Source organism: Lacerta agilis, chromosome 3 (assembly GCF_009819535.1).
Source record: "Lacerta agilis isolate rLacAgi1 chromosome 3, rLacAgi1.pri, whole genome shotgun sequence".
Lineage (NCBI taxonomy): Eukaryota > Metazoa > Chordata > Lepidosauria > Squamata > Lacertidae > Lacerta > Lacerta agilis.
Genome location: NC_046314.1, coordinates 76,048,897 through 76,067,563, shown reverse-complemented (window position 1 = coordinate 76,067,563; position 18,667 = coordinate 76,048,897). Strand labels below are relative to the sequence as shown.

At 42.4% G+C, this 18,667-nt stretch overlaps 1 protein-coding gene across 1 annotated transcript in view; it reads right to left on the bottom strand.

Moving 5' to 3' along the window:
• Positions 1-7,834, bottom strand: part of WDR64 (WD repeat domain 64) — a 67,763-nt gene extending 59,929 nt beyond the window's left edge. Inside the window, exons 1-2 of the mRNA XM_033145436.1 lie at positions 7,621-7,834; positions 7,146-7,276 (exon numbers count right to left, since the gene is read on the bottom strand). Coding sequence (XP_033001327.1) covers positions 7,146-7,276; positions 7,621-7,774 — 285 coding nt within the window. The 5' untranslated portion in view covers positions 7,775-7,834. The remainder of the gene's footprint in view (positions 1-7,145; positions 7,277-7,620) is intronic.
• Positions 7,835-18,667: the final 10,833 nt, after the last annotated feature.

Below are 18,667 nucleotides of genomic sequence, written 5' to 3'. Positions count from 1 at the left end.
GGCATACAAACTTTCAAAATTAAGAGGAATTTTAAACTCTATTTTCCAAAACAAGGCTTGAGGGCATAGAGGGCAACTGTCCGGTCACCACTGCCACACAGCACCTATTATTCAGGATGAAGTCTCAGGAAGTTGACCATTTTCCTGGTGATGAATGGACCAATTACTGAGGCACAGGAGGTCAAGAGGCAAGGGCTTATGAAAAGGTGGCCAAAGAAGAATATTACAAAGAAAAAAATCTTCATGTAATCAAGGGGCAATTTTAGCTAGCTGAATTAGACAGAGCCCAGAAAGATATGCTGAGCTGGTTTCTCATGCAATGCTAAGTCGAACCATGGCTTAGTGTGAATGTGTGAGAGTTCAAGTCTGGAGTTGAACTCTTCATCAACTCTTCATCTTCAAAGTTCATGACAGCTTCGGTGAGGGCTGTTCTCTAACTGGAGCGCTCGCAGGCCAGTGATTCCCAGTTGTCGGTATTTATGCTACATTTTTAAAGATTTGCCTTCAGAGGGTTTTTAAGCCTCTTTTGTTGACCACCAGCATTACGTTTTCCATTTTTAAGTATGGAATAGAGTAGTTGCTTTGGAAGACAATAATCAGGCATCCAAACAACATGACCAGTCCAACAAAGTTGATGCTGAAGAATCATTGCTTTGACACTGGTGATATTTGCTTCTTCCAGTACACTGGCATTAGTTTGCCTGTCTTCCCAAGTGATATGTAAAAATTTTCAGAGACTGCTGTCTTCTCTTTGGGAACCTGCAAATTCATGCTAAGAAACAGTTTGGCTTAGTATTACTGTACATGTGAACCAGCTCAGCGATTACTTGACACCCCTCGGAGTAAGGAAATTTCTCTAGACTGTTTCAGACTCTGTGTTCATGGTTGATAGAAACAACAAGCAAGAGGATGGGGGGTGGGGAGAAAAGCTATGTTCCTTTTGTCCAGGAAAAAGCCTTCAGAAGGACTCCAAAATTAGGTTCCAGGCATGACTGAAATGAAAGTCAGACTCAGCACACAAAATATAGGATGGCTCATTACAGGAAGAAGTCATTTCAAAAGCTTTCTAGTCAGTGTATAGGTCTGCCTTTGATTTACAAACACAGGGAAAACAGAAACATGATTTCAGTCCCTTGCGGAAAATGGCCTTTGTCTTCAAAAGCAAATTTAGCTGTGGTTTCAACAGATAAACTTTGAGCATTTCTCAGCTATGTAACCAAATCCTAAGGGCCTTTTAGCGTTGCGGCCAAAGTGCCTTATCTTTTAATGATGTTTAACCTCCATGGCTGATGGTGTATTAGATGTCGTTTGATTTTCTTGTAATTCTGTATCCAATTTTCTACCATAATTTCCAAGTGCTGCATGAGTGGAAGAAGGCAAGTTCACACAAGATGTTTTTAGCAGGCTCTGAAAAGAGTACAGTGAAGGTGCCTGCCTGATCTTAATAGGCAGGGAGTTCCAAAGGGTGGGTGCTGCCACACTAAAATATCAAGTTCTTACAAATGGGGAACAGGTACGATGTGTCACCTGTAACAGAGCCAATTCCTCAGACTGAAGCAGTCAAATGGGCATATATGGGGAAAGGTGATATTGCAAGTGAACTGGTCCCAAACTGTTAAGGGCGTTATATATTAATAGTAACACCTTTAACTTGACCCAGTAGTAAACGGGCAACTGGTTCAGGTCCCTGAGCAGAGATGTTAAAGGCTAACAGGGTTTGATTCCTTCCAGCAATCTTGCCGCAGCATTCTGCACTAACCGAAGCCAACAGTGTGATGCAGCAGCTAAAAAAGCCAATGCAATTCTGGGCTGCATCAATAGGAGTATAGCGTCTAGATCAAGGGAGGTAATAGTACCACTATATTCTGCTCTGGTCAGACCTCACCTGGAATACTGTGTCCAGTTCTGGGCACCACAGTTCAAGAAGGATACTGACAAGCTGGAACGTGTCCAGAAGAGGGCAACCAAAATGGTCAAAGGCCTGGAAACGATGCCTTATGAGGAATGGCTTAGGGAGCTGGGTATGTTTAGCCTGGAGAAGAGAAGGTTAAGGGGTGATCTGATAGCCATGTTCAAATATATAAAAGGATGTCATATAGAGGAGGGTGAAAGGTTGTTTTCTGCTGCTCCAGAGAAGCGGACACGGGGCAATGGATTCAAACTACAAGAAAGAAGATTCCACCTAAACATTAGGAAGAACTTCCTGACAGTGAGAGCTGTTCGGCAGTGGAATTTGCTACCAAGGAGTGTGGTGGAGTCTCCTTCTTTGGAGGTCTTTAAGCAGAGGCTTGACAGCCATCTGTCAGGAATGCTTTGATGGTGTTTCCTGCTTGGCAGGGGGTTGGACTGGATGGCCCTTGTGGTCTCTTCCAACTCTATGATTCTATGATTCTAAGCCCCACATGCAGTTCATTGCAGTAACCAATGCACAAACTGTGTGAATATGTGAAACAACTCATAGTTCCACGTTTGTAAGAACTTATTGCCAAGGATTGTTTTGATGTCAGATATAGAATCTGTCTGCGTAGTACATCTAATCCATGATATAGCAATATCAATAAGGTACAGAATGAGGAAACCGCAACACTTCCCTCTTAGCATCCTTTCTTGGGCAAACCCCTCATATCCACACCCCGTGGAGAAAGAGATCAGATCTTGCCTCCCTCTTTCTTGCAGGCTCCAGCTTCTCATTCCCTCCCCCTCTTTTTTTCTTACTGCTAGCAAAGGTTTACATGAAGAACTAAACAAAGCGCTCTTTTAAATTCCTCTCCAACCCTAGAGAAGACAAGAAAGATTTATAGGGAAAAGAATGATTTAAATGCAGCTTTCAAAAGGTTAATGGTGTAATACATGGACCACTTAGCTACGGTCTACTGATCTAGTTGGTGAAAAAGGCACTGTAATCAGAAGCACATTCATCTGAAGAGAACTTTATGGACCCCAAATTGCCTCTGGAGCCAATCACATTCCACCTTATGGAGAGCAGCCTATCAAGTGCTTCTGTAGCTGCCTGTGAGCTTCATTGCCCTAGCCGCATAATACTTTAAACATGAAAAGCAGAGGGAGCCGATGAGAGAACTCCAGGGTATAAGTTCTACTTTTTGCCAGAAAAAGCCATGGTTTAGGAGTACCACTTGTAGAGTTCATTTTTATTTAAGGTTCATGAATATTTATAAGCAGTGCTTTGCTTTAAAAGAGGTGCCAGTGCTCATACCTTGACAACAGAATTGTGGGTGGCAGCACAAAATGGCTGACATGGATAGCAAAATGAAAAAAGGTGATTGTACTCTATACAGGCAAGTACCATCACAAAATAATGGCCATATCAAGGGAAGTCATAGTACCACTCTATTCTGCCTTGGTCAGACTATGTCAGGAATACTGTGTTCAATTCTGGGTACCACAATTTAAGAAGGATGTTGACAAGCTGAAATGTGTGCAGAGGAGGGCAACCAAGATGATCAGGGGTCTGGAAACTAAGCCTTATGAGGAACGTTTGATGGAGCTGAGCATGTTTAGTGTGGAAAAGAGGAGACTGAGAGGAGATAGGATAGCCATCTTCAAATATCTTAAGGGCTGTCACATGGAAGAGGGAGCATGATTGTTTTCTCCTGCTCTGGAGGGTAGGACTCAAACCAATGGCTTCAAGTTACAAGAAAGGAGATTCCGACTAATTATTCGAAAAAACTTTCTGACAGTAAGAGCTGTTCTGCAGTGGAACAGACTCCCACGAGAGGTGGTGGACTCTCCTTCCTTGGAGGTTTTTAAACAGAGGTTGGATGGCCATCTGTCATGGATGCTTTAGCTGAGATTCCTGCATTGCAGGGGGTTCGACTAGATGACCCTTGAGGTCCCTTCCAACTCTAAGATTCTATCATTCTACAAGAACAAAGTCGGAGCAGTACCAAAGATATACTGCTAGGAGTTGTGGTTTGAGACACATGTATCCCATAACCCTGGAGTTTGTGTGCTACGTTTATAGCATGGCCGAACTGGTAATATTCTCACTTGTTGTTCGTAACTTCGTCCCCCTTCCCACTCAGAAAAGCCTCACCAAAAACCACAGGCTGCTTTCCAGTGATTACTATTCTGTGAGCTGAAGCAGCATAAAGTTAGTCAGCAGCCAGAAAATGAATGGTGTGAATTATAAGAATTGCCTTTATCAGCTAAATTCATGCGCTTCCCTGGAACATCAGTTAAGCAGAAATTGTCAAGAGTTCACTTTCCTGATGAAGTGCTTTTCATGCTCACAAAGCCCACTTCAGTCTCCTTATAAAAGGCCACTCCTCTGATTATTTAGGAGCTAACTATGCATTATTTCAGTCACAGAGGAGATGGTCTACTGCGGGTGCAATGTTGAACAGATTGCAAGCCCTTCAATCATTCGCTTGAGCTGCTATCCTTCTTGGGTTCTCCTTGTTCCATAAGTAGGAACGCAGGAGAAACTTGATCAAAACACTTGCAAGGGCAAAAAAGATTCCTTCTCTGTGCTGGGACAACCTCCTGCCCAAGAAGACAGCTCCCTCTCATCCTCACTGGCTCACTTAGTAAAGCCTTTCCTGATCCCCATGGTCTCACCCTACCGGCTCCTTCATTATAATGGCCTGGTTTGCAAGTCACAGTAAAACAAAGAACGACTTGCCATGACTGTGCTGGCTCCTGAGGAGGCACTTACATGCCCTTTGCTCCTCCCTTGGCTTTTAAGGTCAGTGTGGGACAGTAGCTAAGCTACGGTTTAACTTAGCGTGGTCTCTTGTATCAGTAGGAATAGTAAAAGTGTATCAGCATTATCTTTCTTGTAAATGGTTTCATATGAGAATGCAGATTAGATTGGTTTGACCTACTTCCGGCGGCGACGCAATCGCCGGGTGGTCGAGGGCTGCTTCGGGTCCGAAGCGCCCTGTCCATCCCGGGGGTTAGGAGCCCCGCTACCGCAAAGCGGGGCTCCGGTTGGGGTGCGGGAAGAGCGTCCCGCACCCTGGGCTCCCCGGCAGCGCCCGCGGAGGCTCCGAACCCTTCCCTCGCTCCCCCTGTAAGGGGGGAGTGGGGGTGAAGGGACAACGGAGCCGGGCTTCGGGGACATGCCCCAACCGGGATGCAAATGCGGCGACAAAGCCCGCGGTGAGCGTCTAAGTTCTACCTGTGAAGAATGGAGCTAAAGGAACCCGGTGGTCGTGAGTAAAGAATCTGATTAGAAATCGTGCTTTTGGAACGATCCGGGGGGAAGGAGAAAGGCAGCCTGCCTCCCTCCCTTCGAGTTGAAGAATGTAACCAATTTGAGTGATTACTGCTACAGAACTGGCTACAATGTATTTAAAATTGACACATGAGACTGGCAAACTCTTTTTTTGGGAAGCTAACTAGAGGAAAATATCTCCATTTAAAGTTGCGGTATTTGCGCTCCAGCTCAGAAAAATGGCGTCGAACAAAGAGGGGAGTAGAAATATAACACCCACTTCCTCCTCCTCTGCCAGTATGCTGGGCTTCGTCCTTGAACTGGTATTGAACTCTGGACTAACGGATGAACAGAGACTCACTGCCTTGAAGGTGGAACTGCTTTATAGAAAAGTCAAAGTCTTGTGTGGGGGTCTGAAAGGGAACCAATTGCCCACAGAGGAGGCTTTTAAAACTTTTGCTACTTTGGAAGAAAGCCTTGCCAAGGAGCTGAGAGGGTGGATGGAAAGATGGAGAGAAATGAGTGAGCTACTTCGGAGAAGAAATTCGCTTTTTGGGGGTGGCAGCCCCAAGGCGACGTCAAGATTTTTTATATCCAGTCCCCGAGGTGTGAGCTCGGGGGCCAGGGACAGAGAATTAAGGTATCTACAAGAAGAAAAGGAATGTTACAAAGAACCGAAGAAGCTGAGAGATGATGAGATGGACACCTCTGAACTCGTGGCAAGGAGAGGTTTGGACTGTGCCTGGATCTGTGGACGTTGGGAGAGGGAAGTTACATGGATGTTCAGTGCTGATGCCACTAGGAGAAGAATAATGGACAGAGGGGGTGTGGGGTGAAGCATTAAATAAAACTTAAAGTAGCCTGATATGGTAAATTGAAATCGGAGGGTGAACACTGTCAACAATATTTGGTTATACTCTTTATTTGAACATGAAAGGAGATATTTCAAGTTTTTATGTTATTAGCAGCAATCTTAAGGATAGAAGAGATAGATTTGATGCGAATGATTTGTGAAGATCTGTGAGGTGGAGTATAAGTAAAGTGAATTTAAGTGGATTAAGTTTATGGATTAAGAGGAGTAAGATTAAGATGTAGATTAAGATAAGAAATCGATAAGATTAAATTAAGAAGAATTATGATGAGGTATTATTATGGTGATGCATTCTTAGTAAAATGTTGAAGATATAATTGAATGTAACTATATAATTGAATTTAATTTCTTTTTTCTTTTTTCAGGAGAAATGGTTATAAAATAGATTAAGGATATAAAATCGAAGGTGAAAAGGCAGGGGAAGTCAATGGTCAAGATATGGAAATAGAATTTTTTTTTTCTTTTTTTAGAAAGATGCAATAAGAAAACTTGACATTGTTTGTATTTGTTTTATTTGTTTTGCATTTGTTTAATTGTAGGTGTGGGTGTGGGTATATGTTGTTATAGAAAAATGCCAATAAATTCTTATAAAAAAAAAATAGATTGGTTTGACCTAGGGTTGAGCTCAAGACACATTTATGCACCAAAAACAGCAACACCAGTATGTTTCCAAGCACAATTCAAAGTGTTGGTGCTGACCTTTAAAGCCCTCAACGGCCTCGGTCCTGTATACCCGAAGGAACGTCTCCACCCCCATCGTTCAGCCTGGACACTGAGGTCCAGCGCCAAGGGCCTTCTGGCGGTTCCTTCACTGCGAGAAGTGAGGTTACAGGGAACCAAGCAGAGGGCCTTCTGGGTAGTGGCGCCTGCCCTGTCGAACGCCCTCCCATCAGATGTCAAGGAAATAATCTTACTTTTAATAGACATCTGAAGGCAGCCTTGTTTAGGGAAGTTTTAGTGTTTAATGCTGTATTGTTTTTAATATTCGGTTGGGAGCTGCCCAGAGTGGCTGGGGAAACCCAGCCAGATGGGTGGGGTATAAATTTATTATTATTATTATTATTATTATTATTATTATTATTATTATTATTAATCTACCTCGCACCATTCCGTCCGCCCATCAGGATTGTTGCTAATCTTCCTATAGAAGGTTTTAACATCTTGTGGTTTCACATCTGTACCAAACAGCCTCTGGACTTCAGCAAAGAATTTATCGTAATCAATTTCATCTGCAATGAAAGAAAAGAATACAAAAGCTAAAACATCAGCACAGCTATTTTCGATACTTTTCCAACCATCACCTCATGCTGCTCATGCTGAAATCCATCATCATCAGTGTTTGGAGATTTTAGTTTTGTTTTCATTTTCATTTGGAATCCCTTTTCTGTCTCGCTATTTATGAAATAGTACAACAGGGATCTTTGGCTTCCCGGGTCCCAGTATTAGAGAAAGTTTTGAGCAAGAAAGGGAGAAATGGTAGAATCCTTTCTAGGATGACTTAATTCATTCCGAAGGGTAAACCCATTTATCACCCCAAATCCCACCCCTCTGCGTGTACGATCAGATTCCTTACCAGCATCTTTTATATACAAGCCCAATCTTTCATCCCTTTTCTGAGCAACTGTCTCGTCAACTAATTTCTGAAACAGTTTCAATAAATTTTTAAAATCAGCTCCATCAGGGATGTTGATGGAAATATCATCATCTTGAATTTTTTTCCTAGACATTCTGTTTCATGAGATGGGTGGGACACAGCAAAATCTCCTTTCTACACGCTCTAATGTTCCTTGTCTCGTTCTCAGTTGTATTTTCTGATGTTAATGCTTTGAGAATATGCCAGCTACATGAGCTGAAGTGTTGCTTAGGTGAATGAGAAGTGGTGACTGGCCTTGACGTGCAGCATCTCAGGCAGGCAAGTGTGTGCCACTAACTACCTGATGTCATAACTCTTCATTGAGCCTCATTGGTCATTAGGTCCAGCTAGATCACAAACCACCATAACTGGCAAGCTGCTGAAAATCACTTACAGGTGGGTAGCCGTGTTGGTCTGCCATAGTCAAAACAAAATAAAATTTTCTTTCCAGTAGCACCTTAGAGACCAACTAAGTTTGTTCTTGGTATGAGCTTTCGTGTGCATGCACACTTCTTCAGATACACTGAAACAGAAGTCACCAGATCCTTAAATATAGGGAGGGAGTGGGGAGGGGTATTACTCAGAGGGTGGTGGGAATGGGTGATAAGCTGATACGTGTGGAAAAGCTGTTGACGACTCTTAACGGCTGCAATTAGTCTTGCAGGGAAAGGCAAGGGGTGAGATGGCTAAAGATAGTTTTGTCATGTATAATGAGATAAGATTCATCATGCGAAAGGCTGGACTGGATGAATCCCAAACCGGAATTAAGATTGCCGGAAAAAATATCAACAACCTCAGATATGCTGATGATACTACCTTGATGGCAGAAAGTGAGGAGGAATTAAAGAACCTTTTAATGAGGGTGAAAGAGGAAAGCGCAAGATATGGTCTGAAGCTCAACATCAAAAAAACTAAGATCATGGCCACTGGTCCCATCACCTCCTGGCAAATAGAAGGGGAAGAAATGGAGGCAGTGAGAGATTTCACTTTCTTGGGTTCCATGATCACTGCAGATGGTGACAGCAGTCACGAAATTAGAAGACGCCTGCTTCTTGGGAGAAAAGCAATGAAAAACCTAGACAGCATCTTAAAAAGCAAAGACATCACCTTGCCGACAAAGGTCCGTATAGTTAAAGCTATGGTCTTCCCAGTAGTAATGTACGGAAGTGAGAGCTGGACCATCAAGAAGGCTGATCGCCGAAGAATTGATGCTTTTGAATTATGGTGCTGGAGGAGACTCTTGAGAGTCCCATGGACTGCAAGAAGATCAAACCTATCCATTCTCAAAGAAATCAGCCCTGAATGCTCACTAGAAGGACAGATCCTGAAGTTGAGGCTCCAGTACTTTGGCCACCTCATGAGAAGAGAAGACTCCCTAGAAAAGACCCTGATGTTGGGAAAGATGGAGGGCACAAGGAGAAGGGGACGACAGAGGATGGTTGGACAGTGTTCTCGAAGCTACTAACATGAGTTTGGCCAAACTGCGAGAGGCAGTGAAGGATAGGCGTGCCTGGCGTGCTCTGGTCCATGGGGTCACGAAGAGTCGGACATGACTGAACGACTGAACAACAACAATGAGATAAGAATCCAATGTCTTTGTTCAGACCAGGTTTCTCCATGGTTTTAAGTTTGGTGATTAGTTGCAATTCAGCCACTTCTCTTTCCAGTCTATTTCCTAAATTTCTTTGTATTAAGACAGCTACTTTGAGATCTTTTATAGAATGTCCTGGGAGATTGAAGTGTTCTCCTACTGGTTTCTGTCTTGTGATTCCTGATATCAGATTTATGTCCATTTATCCTTTGGCGTAGGGTTTGGCCTGCTGAAAATCAGTTCAATCTCCATCAGAAAAAAGCAGGACAAGGAGGAAGCAAAATGCTCTGAGATTCGATTTATTTATGGGGGAATCTCATACAGGAAACCCAGCCTTCTTCATTCAACTTCAAACGTCTAGGTCCAGGGGTCAGCAAACTTTTTAAGCAGGGGGGCGGTCCACTGTCTCTCAGACCTTGTGGGGGCCTGGACTATATTGTTTTTTGGGGGGAGAGAACGAATTCCAAAAAAAATGAAAGGCACAAATACAGGATGGGTGACACCTGGCTTGAGAGCAGTACATGTGAAAAGGATCTAGGAGTCTTGGTAGACCACAAACTTGACATGAGTCAACAGTGTGATGCAGCAGCTAAAAAAGCCAATGCAATTCTGGGCTGCATCAATAGGAGTATAGCGTCTAGATCAAGGGAGGTAATAGTACCACTATATTCTGCTCTGGTCAGACCTCACCTGGAATACTGTGTCCAGTTCTGGGCACCACAGTTCAAGAAGGATACTGACAAGCTGGAACGTGTCCAGAAGAGGGCAACCAAAATGGTCAAAGGCCTGGAAACGATGCCTTATGAGGAACGGCTTAGGGAGCTGGGTATGTTTAGCCTGGAGAAGAGAAGGTTAAGGGGTGATATGATAGCCTGTTCAAATATATAAAAGGATGTCATATAGAGGAGGGTGAAAGGTTGTTTTCTGCTGCTCCAGAGAAGCGGACATGGGGCAATGGATTCAAACTACAAGAAAGAAGATTCCACCTAAACATTAGGAAGAACTTCCTGACAGTGAGAGCTGTTCGGCAGTGGAATTTGCTACCAAGGAGTGTGGTGGAGTCTCCTTCTTTGGAGGTCTTTAAGCAGAGGCTTGACAGCCATCTGTCAGGAATGCTTTGATGGTGTTTCCTGCTTGGCAGGGGGTTGGACTGGATGGCCCTTGTGGTCTCTTCCAACTCTATGATTCTATGATTCCTATGCCGCACAAATAACCCAGAGATGCATTTTAAATAAAAGGACACATTCTACTCATGTAAAAACACGCTGATTCCCGGACCATCCGCGGGCCGGATTTAGAAGGTGATTGGGCCAGATCCTGCCCCCAGGCATTAGTTTGCCTACCCATGGTCTAGGAACTGCACTCTCTTATTATTCTAACCTGCCGGAGCCTGTGAAATAGGATATAATTGATGGCAATTGCTAATGTGCAAGAAAAAATCAAGACAAGAATTCAAGTTGTTTAAACAGTGTATTTTACTGCAAAGCAGGAAAGGAGATATCTATCTACAGCTAGATGGGAACCTGAGCATACTATAGGCCAGGCCATACTAATGCGGTACACTCCAAATCCTGTGGGCTACAACTTCCATCAGTTGCAGCCAGCCTGACCAATGATCAGAGGTGATAGGAGATGTAGTTCACAACAGGTGAAAAGTACCATGTTGGTAACCCTTGCCATAAGCCATGAGGGGCTGAACAATGCACAGTATGAAGCAGGAAGAGCCCCATAGAATCCAGGCTCATAAGATTAGAGTACGTCACAGCAAGTGTCTAGGATTGCTTTGTCACCCAGCACTCAGCTAGCATCTGGGGAAATCCTGAAGGCGCAGAATCCTGGCTTGAAGTCTTGTAGGACTAAGTAGCTTTCTGTGTCCAGGGCAACTGTCTACCAGCTCCATGAGGTATGCCAGCTGAGACCCTACCTGCCTGTGCACTGTCTCGCCAGAGTGGTACATGTGCTGGTTATCTCCCACTTGGACTACTGCTATGTGGTCGACTCAGAAACTTAAACTTAAAGGTGACTCAGAAACTACAACTAATCCAGAATGTGGCTGCCAGACCGGTGACTGGGAACAGCCGACAGGCCCATACAACACCAGTCCCAAAAGATCTACGGTACATTGGCTTCCAGTACAGTTCCGAGCATAATTCAAAGTGTTGGTGCTGACCTAAACTACCCTATAGTTTAGGGTCCAAGGACCTTAGTTTTTAATGTTTGATGTTTTACTGTGGTTTTATAATCTACTGCCACTACTTCTTTTTAATCAGAATCCTATGGCCTGCTTTTTCACAACAGGACTTAATTGCAGGATGAGAGACCCGTGTGCAAATTTTATTTCAGAAATTATATGATGGGCATTAGCGGATAAATATTTATGTCTAATCCAATCAAAGCAGAAGTAAATGGCAAAATGAAGAACGCAATGCTGAACAGCAGCAGAATACACAAAAGGTTGTTTTTTCCTTAAGGCGTTTTTAATGGCTAAATGGTTTAGCTATATATAGATGCAGTCCAACACCACTGATCATTATATGGCCCCAAGGCTAACAAAAAGCAGAGAGTACTAAAGAGAAAAACAAAATGTCACTTTATAAAAAGGCAGGTAAGAAGATCAGGGTTTTTCTTTTCTGCCATAGAATAGATGCCATGGAGAATCAGGGTCACGGGCTGATCATGATTTCGCAGAAGTCACAACAGAGCTGAAAAGCCAGTTTGATCTGGTTGCTCCATGGTAGCTAAAAAAACACACCCACCCTCTAGCAATATCTCATTTTCGTCCTCCTTGAGCCTTGGTTTATATAGCAAATGCTTTGTTAGAATATGTGAAATCTAAAGTGTTTTTTAAATGAATTTTATTTTGAAATAAAACTAAGGCAACAAAAAGGAAGAACACACATAACAATATTATTTTTAAAATACTAATAAAGGGAAAAGGAAACTTGCCATTGACAGTCCTTGGTGGGTAAACATGTGGTGCACTTACGAGCAAAACAGTCCAAGAAGAAATTTGCTGTGTTTCAATGTGTAAGTAATGTAGCCAAATCATAGTCAGAAACAATTACTGTATACAAGTGCATTTGATTAGAATGTGAACAGAAGCTTGGGGCTTCTCGACAGGAGATAAACAGAAACCAGGACACAGTGTCAACTTTTTTAGAAATAGTATTCCTTGCTTTCTGTGTTTGCTGAGTAGTTTTATAATACCCTCCACTTGAGTTCATCCCCAGTGAACATTCAGGTGCAACAAATTTTGAAGAAACTTTCAGGGATGTGCTTCTCTTAAGATGGAGGCCAGGAATTTTTAAAAACCAAACCAGGACAAAATGTTTTGCTGCCACTTCAAGCAGCCTGTCAGCATTCCTTCAGCAATTTGGAATAGAATGTTGTAGAATGACGACGTCTTTCTCTCTCTCCAGGAACCCCCCTGGGAATTATGTCATGTCATGACATAGTGCTATTTCCATGGGACATTGTCCACGATTACAGAGGGAATGTCACCAGACTACTGAAGCTAGCGGGCGGAGGCAGTGGCTTCTTCCCAGTGGCAGCACTGTGCTTGTTGGGTTGGGATGAGGTGACAAGGTCGGGAGAACTCCAGGTTGGTAACGCTGGCCTTGCACAGAGCTGTGGTGCTGTCACCACAGAGCTTCCCTGACCCTGCTGACTCCTTGCTCCGTTCCAAAGAGCACACCTCAGCTGGGAAGCACCATTGCCTCCATTCCCCCACCCTCAGGTAAGCAGGAAAGTGCAGCTGGCAAATGAAGTTAACACTTTCTTTCTCCTTTGACGTCTCGGAAGTACCACCCTACCCAAACTTACAATTTTTAAAGAAACTATGAAGCATTAATCGATTGACCTGTAGGGCGTGTTGAATTTTTCATCTTTAAAAATCCTGATTTGAGGGGTGTTAAAAAGTTGTGGTAGGATTAGGTAATTTGAAATATATTTTGGTTACTTGTAAATATTTAGTTCTTGCTTGGTAAATATCTATGTGAAAAGTTCCTACTTTTTAACATTTTTTTAAATTTTTCTGTACAGAGAGTGTTTCTGTGTGCTGCTCTGGTTCGCCAGAAGCGGCTTAGTCATGCTGGCCACATGACCCGGAAGCTGTACGCCGGCTCCCTCAGCCAGTAAAGTGAAATGAGGGCCGCAACTGCAGAGTCGTCCGGGACTGGACCTAATGGTCAGGGGTCCCTTTACCTTTACCTAGTACAGACACAAAGCTGGCAGACTGTATTTATGCAAAAGACCTGCATAGCTACATGGGAAAGGGATGTTAAGTTCTGCCTTGCATACAGATAGCATGGCTCTGTTCACACTCCCGTTTACTGTGCACTTGCTGAATTTCCAGCACTGCATTTTTAATCTGTATTAACACATTATCCAAGTTGGGCAAGTATCTTGCTCTTTGTTATGAAATACTTGATGCATTGCTTCTCAAACCAGCTTCACACCAGTAAGTCCTTAAGTCATTCCTAATTTGTCTCTAGCCAAGGTTTCACCACCTTTGCATAGGGTAGACATCCCCGCCCCCTTGACACCCCCTGATGTGTACATAAACAGGAACGAATCTGACACGAATGAAGTTGTGCTGATGTGAACAGCTAGGGTAGAAGAGCTGTGAAAAGCACGGTGGGGGGAGGATAACTTCATTGTGCTCTAAGGAGGTATTGTGAACACACGCTACAGCTTGCTGGACTTTAGAAGCTGAAAGGGACCTTGACCCTTTTCAAATTATTTGTTAACATCAGAACTTTTAAAAAGAGTGAGCGGCTTTGGGGATTTATAGCTTCCTCTAGCCATAAACTTTATAGCCTGTCTTTTCTGCTAGTCTGTTGGCGTGATTCACAATTGACAACAAATCTGCAGGAAAGGCAGCTGGCTGCAGGACGGGGGGGGGGGCACAATCCAGAGGCAAATTCTCCTACACACATTTCACTGAGCTAAACAGGGTGGTTCAGAACACAATATAAACACACAAAAGACATAATAAAAACGAGAACAAGAAGCACAAGGACAGGAAAAACAACCAACACGAACCAAATAATTCCCACTCCCAAAAACACATTTAAAGGGGTACCAGTGAAAAGACAGGTGGCAATGCAGCAGCAGCAGTGGCCTAACACTTCAGTTTTTTAAACACTTTTCACCTGTTTGTTGAATGGCTGCAAATACTTGCATTGCAAAACGAATTCTGTTCTGAATCAAAGCAAGAAATACTATGCCATAAGGAATGCATGAAGTGTCAATCATCGCCTTTCTCGGTCCACTTCCCTAGATCGTAAAGCATTTTGATTTAATACCACCCCAGTCCTCGTTTTTGTATTCTGCATGTCTGAGGCACAGTATGTGAACAGTTGCTCTGCGGCACAAACCTTTCTATTCACTTTGAGCTATTAATGCACTTGCATTTACATTTAACAGGATAAATCAGATGTTGAAATGAGTAAAAGGATGGCCAGGAGCTGTAAATTATGGTTCCTTTTTTGGCTATATAAATGCAGTACTGATCTCTCGTACAGGAAGTGATCTCTAAAGAAGAAACTCTAGATAACTGCTCAGGATAAATGGCTGAAATATTCCAAAATCTAGAAAGAGAACTACTGCCCAGGATAGTAACCTTGAGAGAACCACCTCATGATATTGACTGTATAGGTAAGCCCTCTAAGTACACTTCTATCTAAATTTACATTCAGATGCCCAATCCTTTGCGTAATCACGTTTTCAGCAAAACTCATAAATATTAAGCCACACATTAAAGGAATTCTGATGTGGTGTGCTACTTTGGGCATTCTACCATGTTATTCCACATGAATAATGAAACAAAAGATGTGTTTCATATCATATCCCAAAGCAAGGCAAAAAGGATCAATTCAATTTACCTCTATCTGGTACAAATTAGTTGGGTTTTTCTTCCCTCTGCTTCTTCTCACAAATAAATCACAAAGACAATGAGTATTGCAAACAAGGACTACAGAAGTGGAACTAATCCATATGCATTCCTCATGGGAAATTTAAGATGAGGAAACAGTGCAAGACTAGATTCTGTGGACCAATCAATATTGGGCACATTTCAAAGAAGGGCTCCATGTGCTTAAGCCCACTGAAATCAATGACAAATCCCGTCTAATTCTCAGTTTGTGGCCATGTTCTTCAGGTCATGGTATCATACAGTGATGAGAATAATAGAGGACAAAGCAAGTTGCCTTCCTAATTCAGATTCTAGAAAATCTCACAACGGCATCCTAAAATTGCAGATCACCCCGACAACATTATTATCTGATTTCGTCCCCTCAACCTGCACTATCTGCTATGAATGAAATTAGAATGACTCATTCTATTTTTAAAAAATATAATCACAGGAAGGAAACACATTCATCTAGAATGTTAAGATTTGCTACAGCTGTGCAAAATACTCAATTTTGGTGTGTTCTGGAGATGTTCCTATAGTGTTTACATACATAAATGTATAGAACACACCCCAATTCATTTTTTAAAAGGTGGTCAAGCTGGCTTGTTTAATAAAACAAAACAAAAAAGCTGTTAAAAACCAATAAAAATAGGTCCCCCAGAGAGGCAGAATGAAACAGATATGAAACACCAGAGAAGTGGTCAAATGCAGAATACTTTGCTGACAGGTGCTTTATGGAATGAACACTGTGGAAATTTTAAGGCTTGAAAGTTGTGGAATATGTGTGCTATATAAATGGCTAATATCTTCTGAAAAACTGCACGATATCTAACTAAATCATATGCAGAGTGGACCCATTGGAATCAGTTGTCTGGAGTTATTTGTCTTGATTTCAATAGGTCTTTTCTGAGTTTGACTAATGTTGGATATCACCCCCCCCCCCAAGAAATAAAGATATGGAGGGTTTTATAAACACCTAGATTTGTAGAGAGTACCTGCCCTGGCCCTGGGTTGGTTGATTGGCTTCCTTCAAAGTTGACTTTCATGTTTTATTTCATATGGAAATAAAACACATTCACTTGTAGGCTTCCTGCTTAGTCAGAGGAAAACGACATAAGTGCAGAGCTCATAGAAGGAAAATAAGAGGCTGCCCTTTACTCAATCAAAACATTGGTCCATTGAGTTTGGGAATTGTCTACACTGACTGGCAGAGGTTATCCAGGGTTTCACTCTGGGGGTATTCTCTACCTGAACATGAGCAAATGTTCTGCCACTGAGCTATGACACTACCCCAATTAACTAGAAACACATTTTAAAGGTTAGATCCCTGAACTGCAATGCATCTTCTAGAAAGACATATGGCTAACTTACCAAAAGAAAACTTAAAATCAATTATTGGTATTCCAAATCATCAATCTTCCCCATGAGAAATTAAGCAATGTGTGTGCTGTGATTTGAGTTTTCAATCACGGAACAGTGAAAAGTTTAGAATATTTTACAAAGCACAACAGACCATCCATACTAATAATAAGTGTTTCAATAACATCTTGTGGTTTTTTAATCAATATTTTGCTGTGTATGTACCCTACTCTTCTCTTTGAAACAAGAAGACTCCGTTCAGAAAACATGCGGGACAGATACACATGGAACTCATTAAAATGAAAGCTAATGTAAATTAATCCAGCTGCCTGCTGAGAGCGCAGAGAGGAGAGAATTTGTTTATTTTGCTAATTGGGAAGTATTACAGCTTTCCAGGACCTTGGCAAGGACCCAAAGAGATATTTAGGTATGCCCAAGGGCTTAAATGCCCAGTGAAGTTTTAGACTTAAAAACAAAACAGAAAACTTCTGTGCCATATCCATCTAATTCAAGGCTGATTAGAAATATGAGGCAGTGGGGTGATGTCTAAGAGGCACAAACATAAAGCCCCCTTAATCATGTGATCCTTTGGCCATTGAACTTTTAAGCTGCGATCCTACACACTGACCTTGGAGTAAATCCCATTAAACTTGATGGAGATTGCTTCTGAGTAGATGTGAATAAGATTAGAGGGGTACCTCGGGTTAAGAACTTAATTCGTTCTGGAGGTCCGTTCTTAACCTGAAACTGTTCTTAACCTGAGGTACCACTTTAGCTAATGGGGCCTCCCGCTGTTGCCATGCCACCACCGCGTGATTTCTGTTCTCATCCTGAAGCAAAGTTCTTAACCCGAGGTACTATTTCTGGGTTAGCTGAGTCTGTAACCTGAAGTGTCTGTAACCCAAGGTAACACTGTGCACTGCCAAGGGCATCCAATGACATAGCTATCGTTACTATTTACATTTAGACAATTTCCAAAGTCACAATTTGCCAAACACACACACACACAAACAAACAAAACAAACAAACAAACCCATTTTAGGCAGATTATTCATCCTACTTTGTGATTTATGCATTTGTTCAGACACTACCATCAGGTAATCGTTTGTATGAATCAACACAGAAAGAACTCTGGATCACCCAATGTATTTGGAAGAGTCATCAAGCATAGGGCAATTCAGGTGATGTACATGCAGCATGATTAATCATCCCTCCCTCCCTCCATCATTCACAAGAGAGGCAAGAGCAGGCTTGGGGAAGTATGAAAAACTTTAGGGGGGAAACCCTTAGGGGTTAGGGAAACCTCCCAAAAAGAGGTCACTGAAGATTGAGAGCAGCCATGAATTGAGGAGGGCGAAGTTATGGAATAGCTGTAATTCTGAACAGAAACACTACACTACATTTTGCTGCAGTTTGTGTTCAAATGTGTGTTATAAAACGTGTGTATGTGTGTTATAGTTTGTTTTCTATCTGCCTCTCTCCCCAATCTAGTTACACATTTCCCCCTTTTTAGGATCATTGGATAACAGGTGGGGCATAGATCTTCAAAACAAACAAACAAACAAACTTAAAGAACTGCAAATTACAGGCAATTCCATTGTTCCAAGGCAAATGAGTAAGAATAAATAGTTATAGCTTAGCTAGTTTAATGATGAAATATAGTTGAAAAACAGCTCACTGACATCTAGCAGTTATTATGGATTCGTACATCCCAGCACCATGCCTGTTGACTCAAGGCGTAAGGCTCAGAGTTCAGAAGCATACACAACGCCTTGATCTTTATAACCTACATAGCAATATTAGTTTTCAAAGTAGGACGGATAAACGAACACACTCCGTGTCACGTTTATACAAGCCAGGTCACCCTTAATACTTGATAGGAGCAATTCTCTACATACTTCTATGGAAATCAGCTCTAGCAAGTTGGCTACCAAATTATATGGCTTTGAAAAGAGGACTAGACATGGTGCCTATGCTCTGCCTAGAAAGGCTTCTGGTTGGCTACAGTGAGAACAAGATGCAGGAATAGATTCAGTAAGCTCTTATTTCCTAATAGCAGCAGCTGCTGGTCCTGATGGGCTGTATAGTACCTTCAAGACCAGAGGAAGCTGCCGATAAGAAGG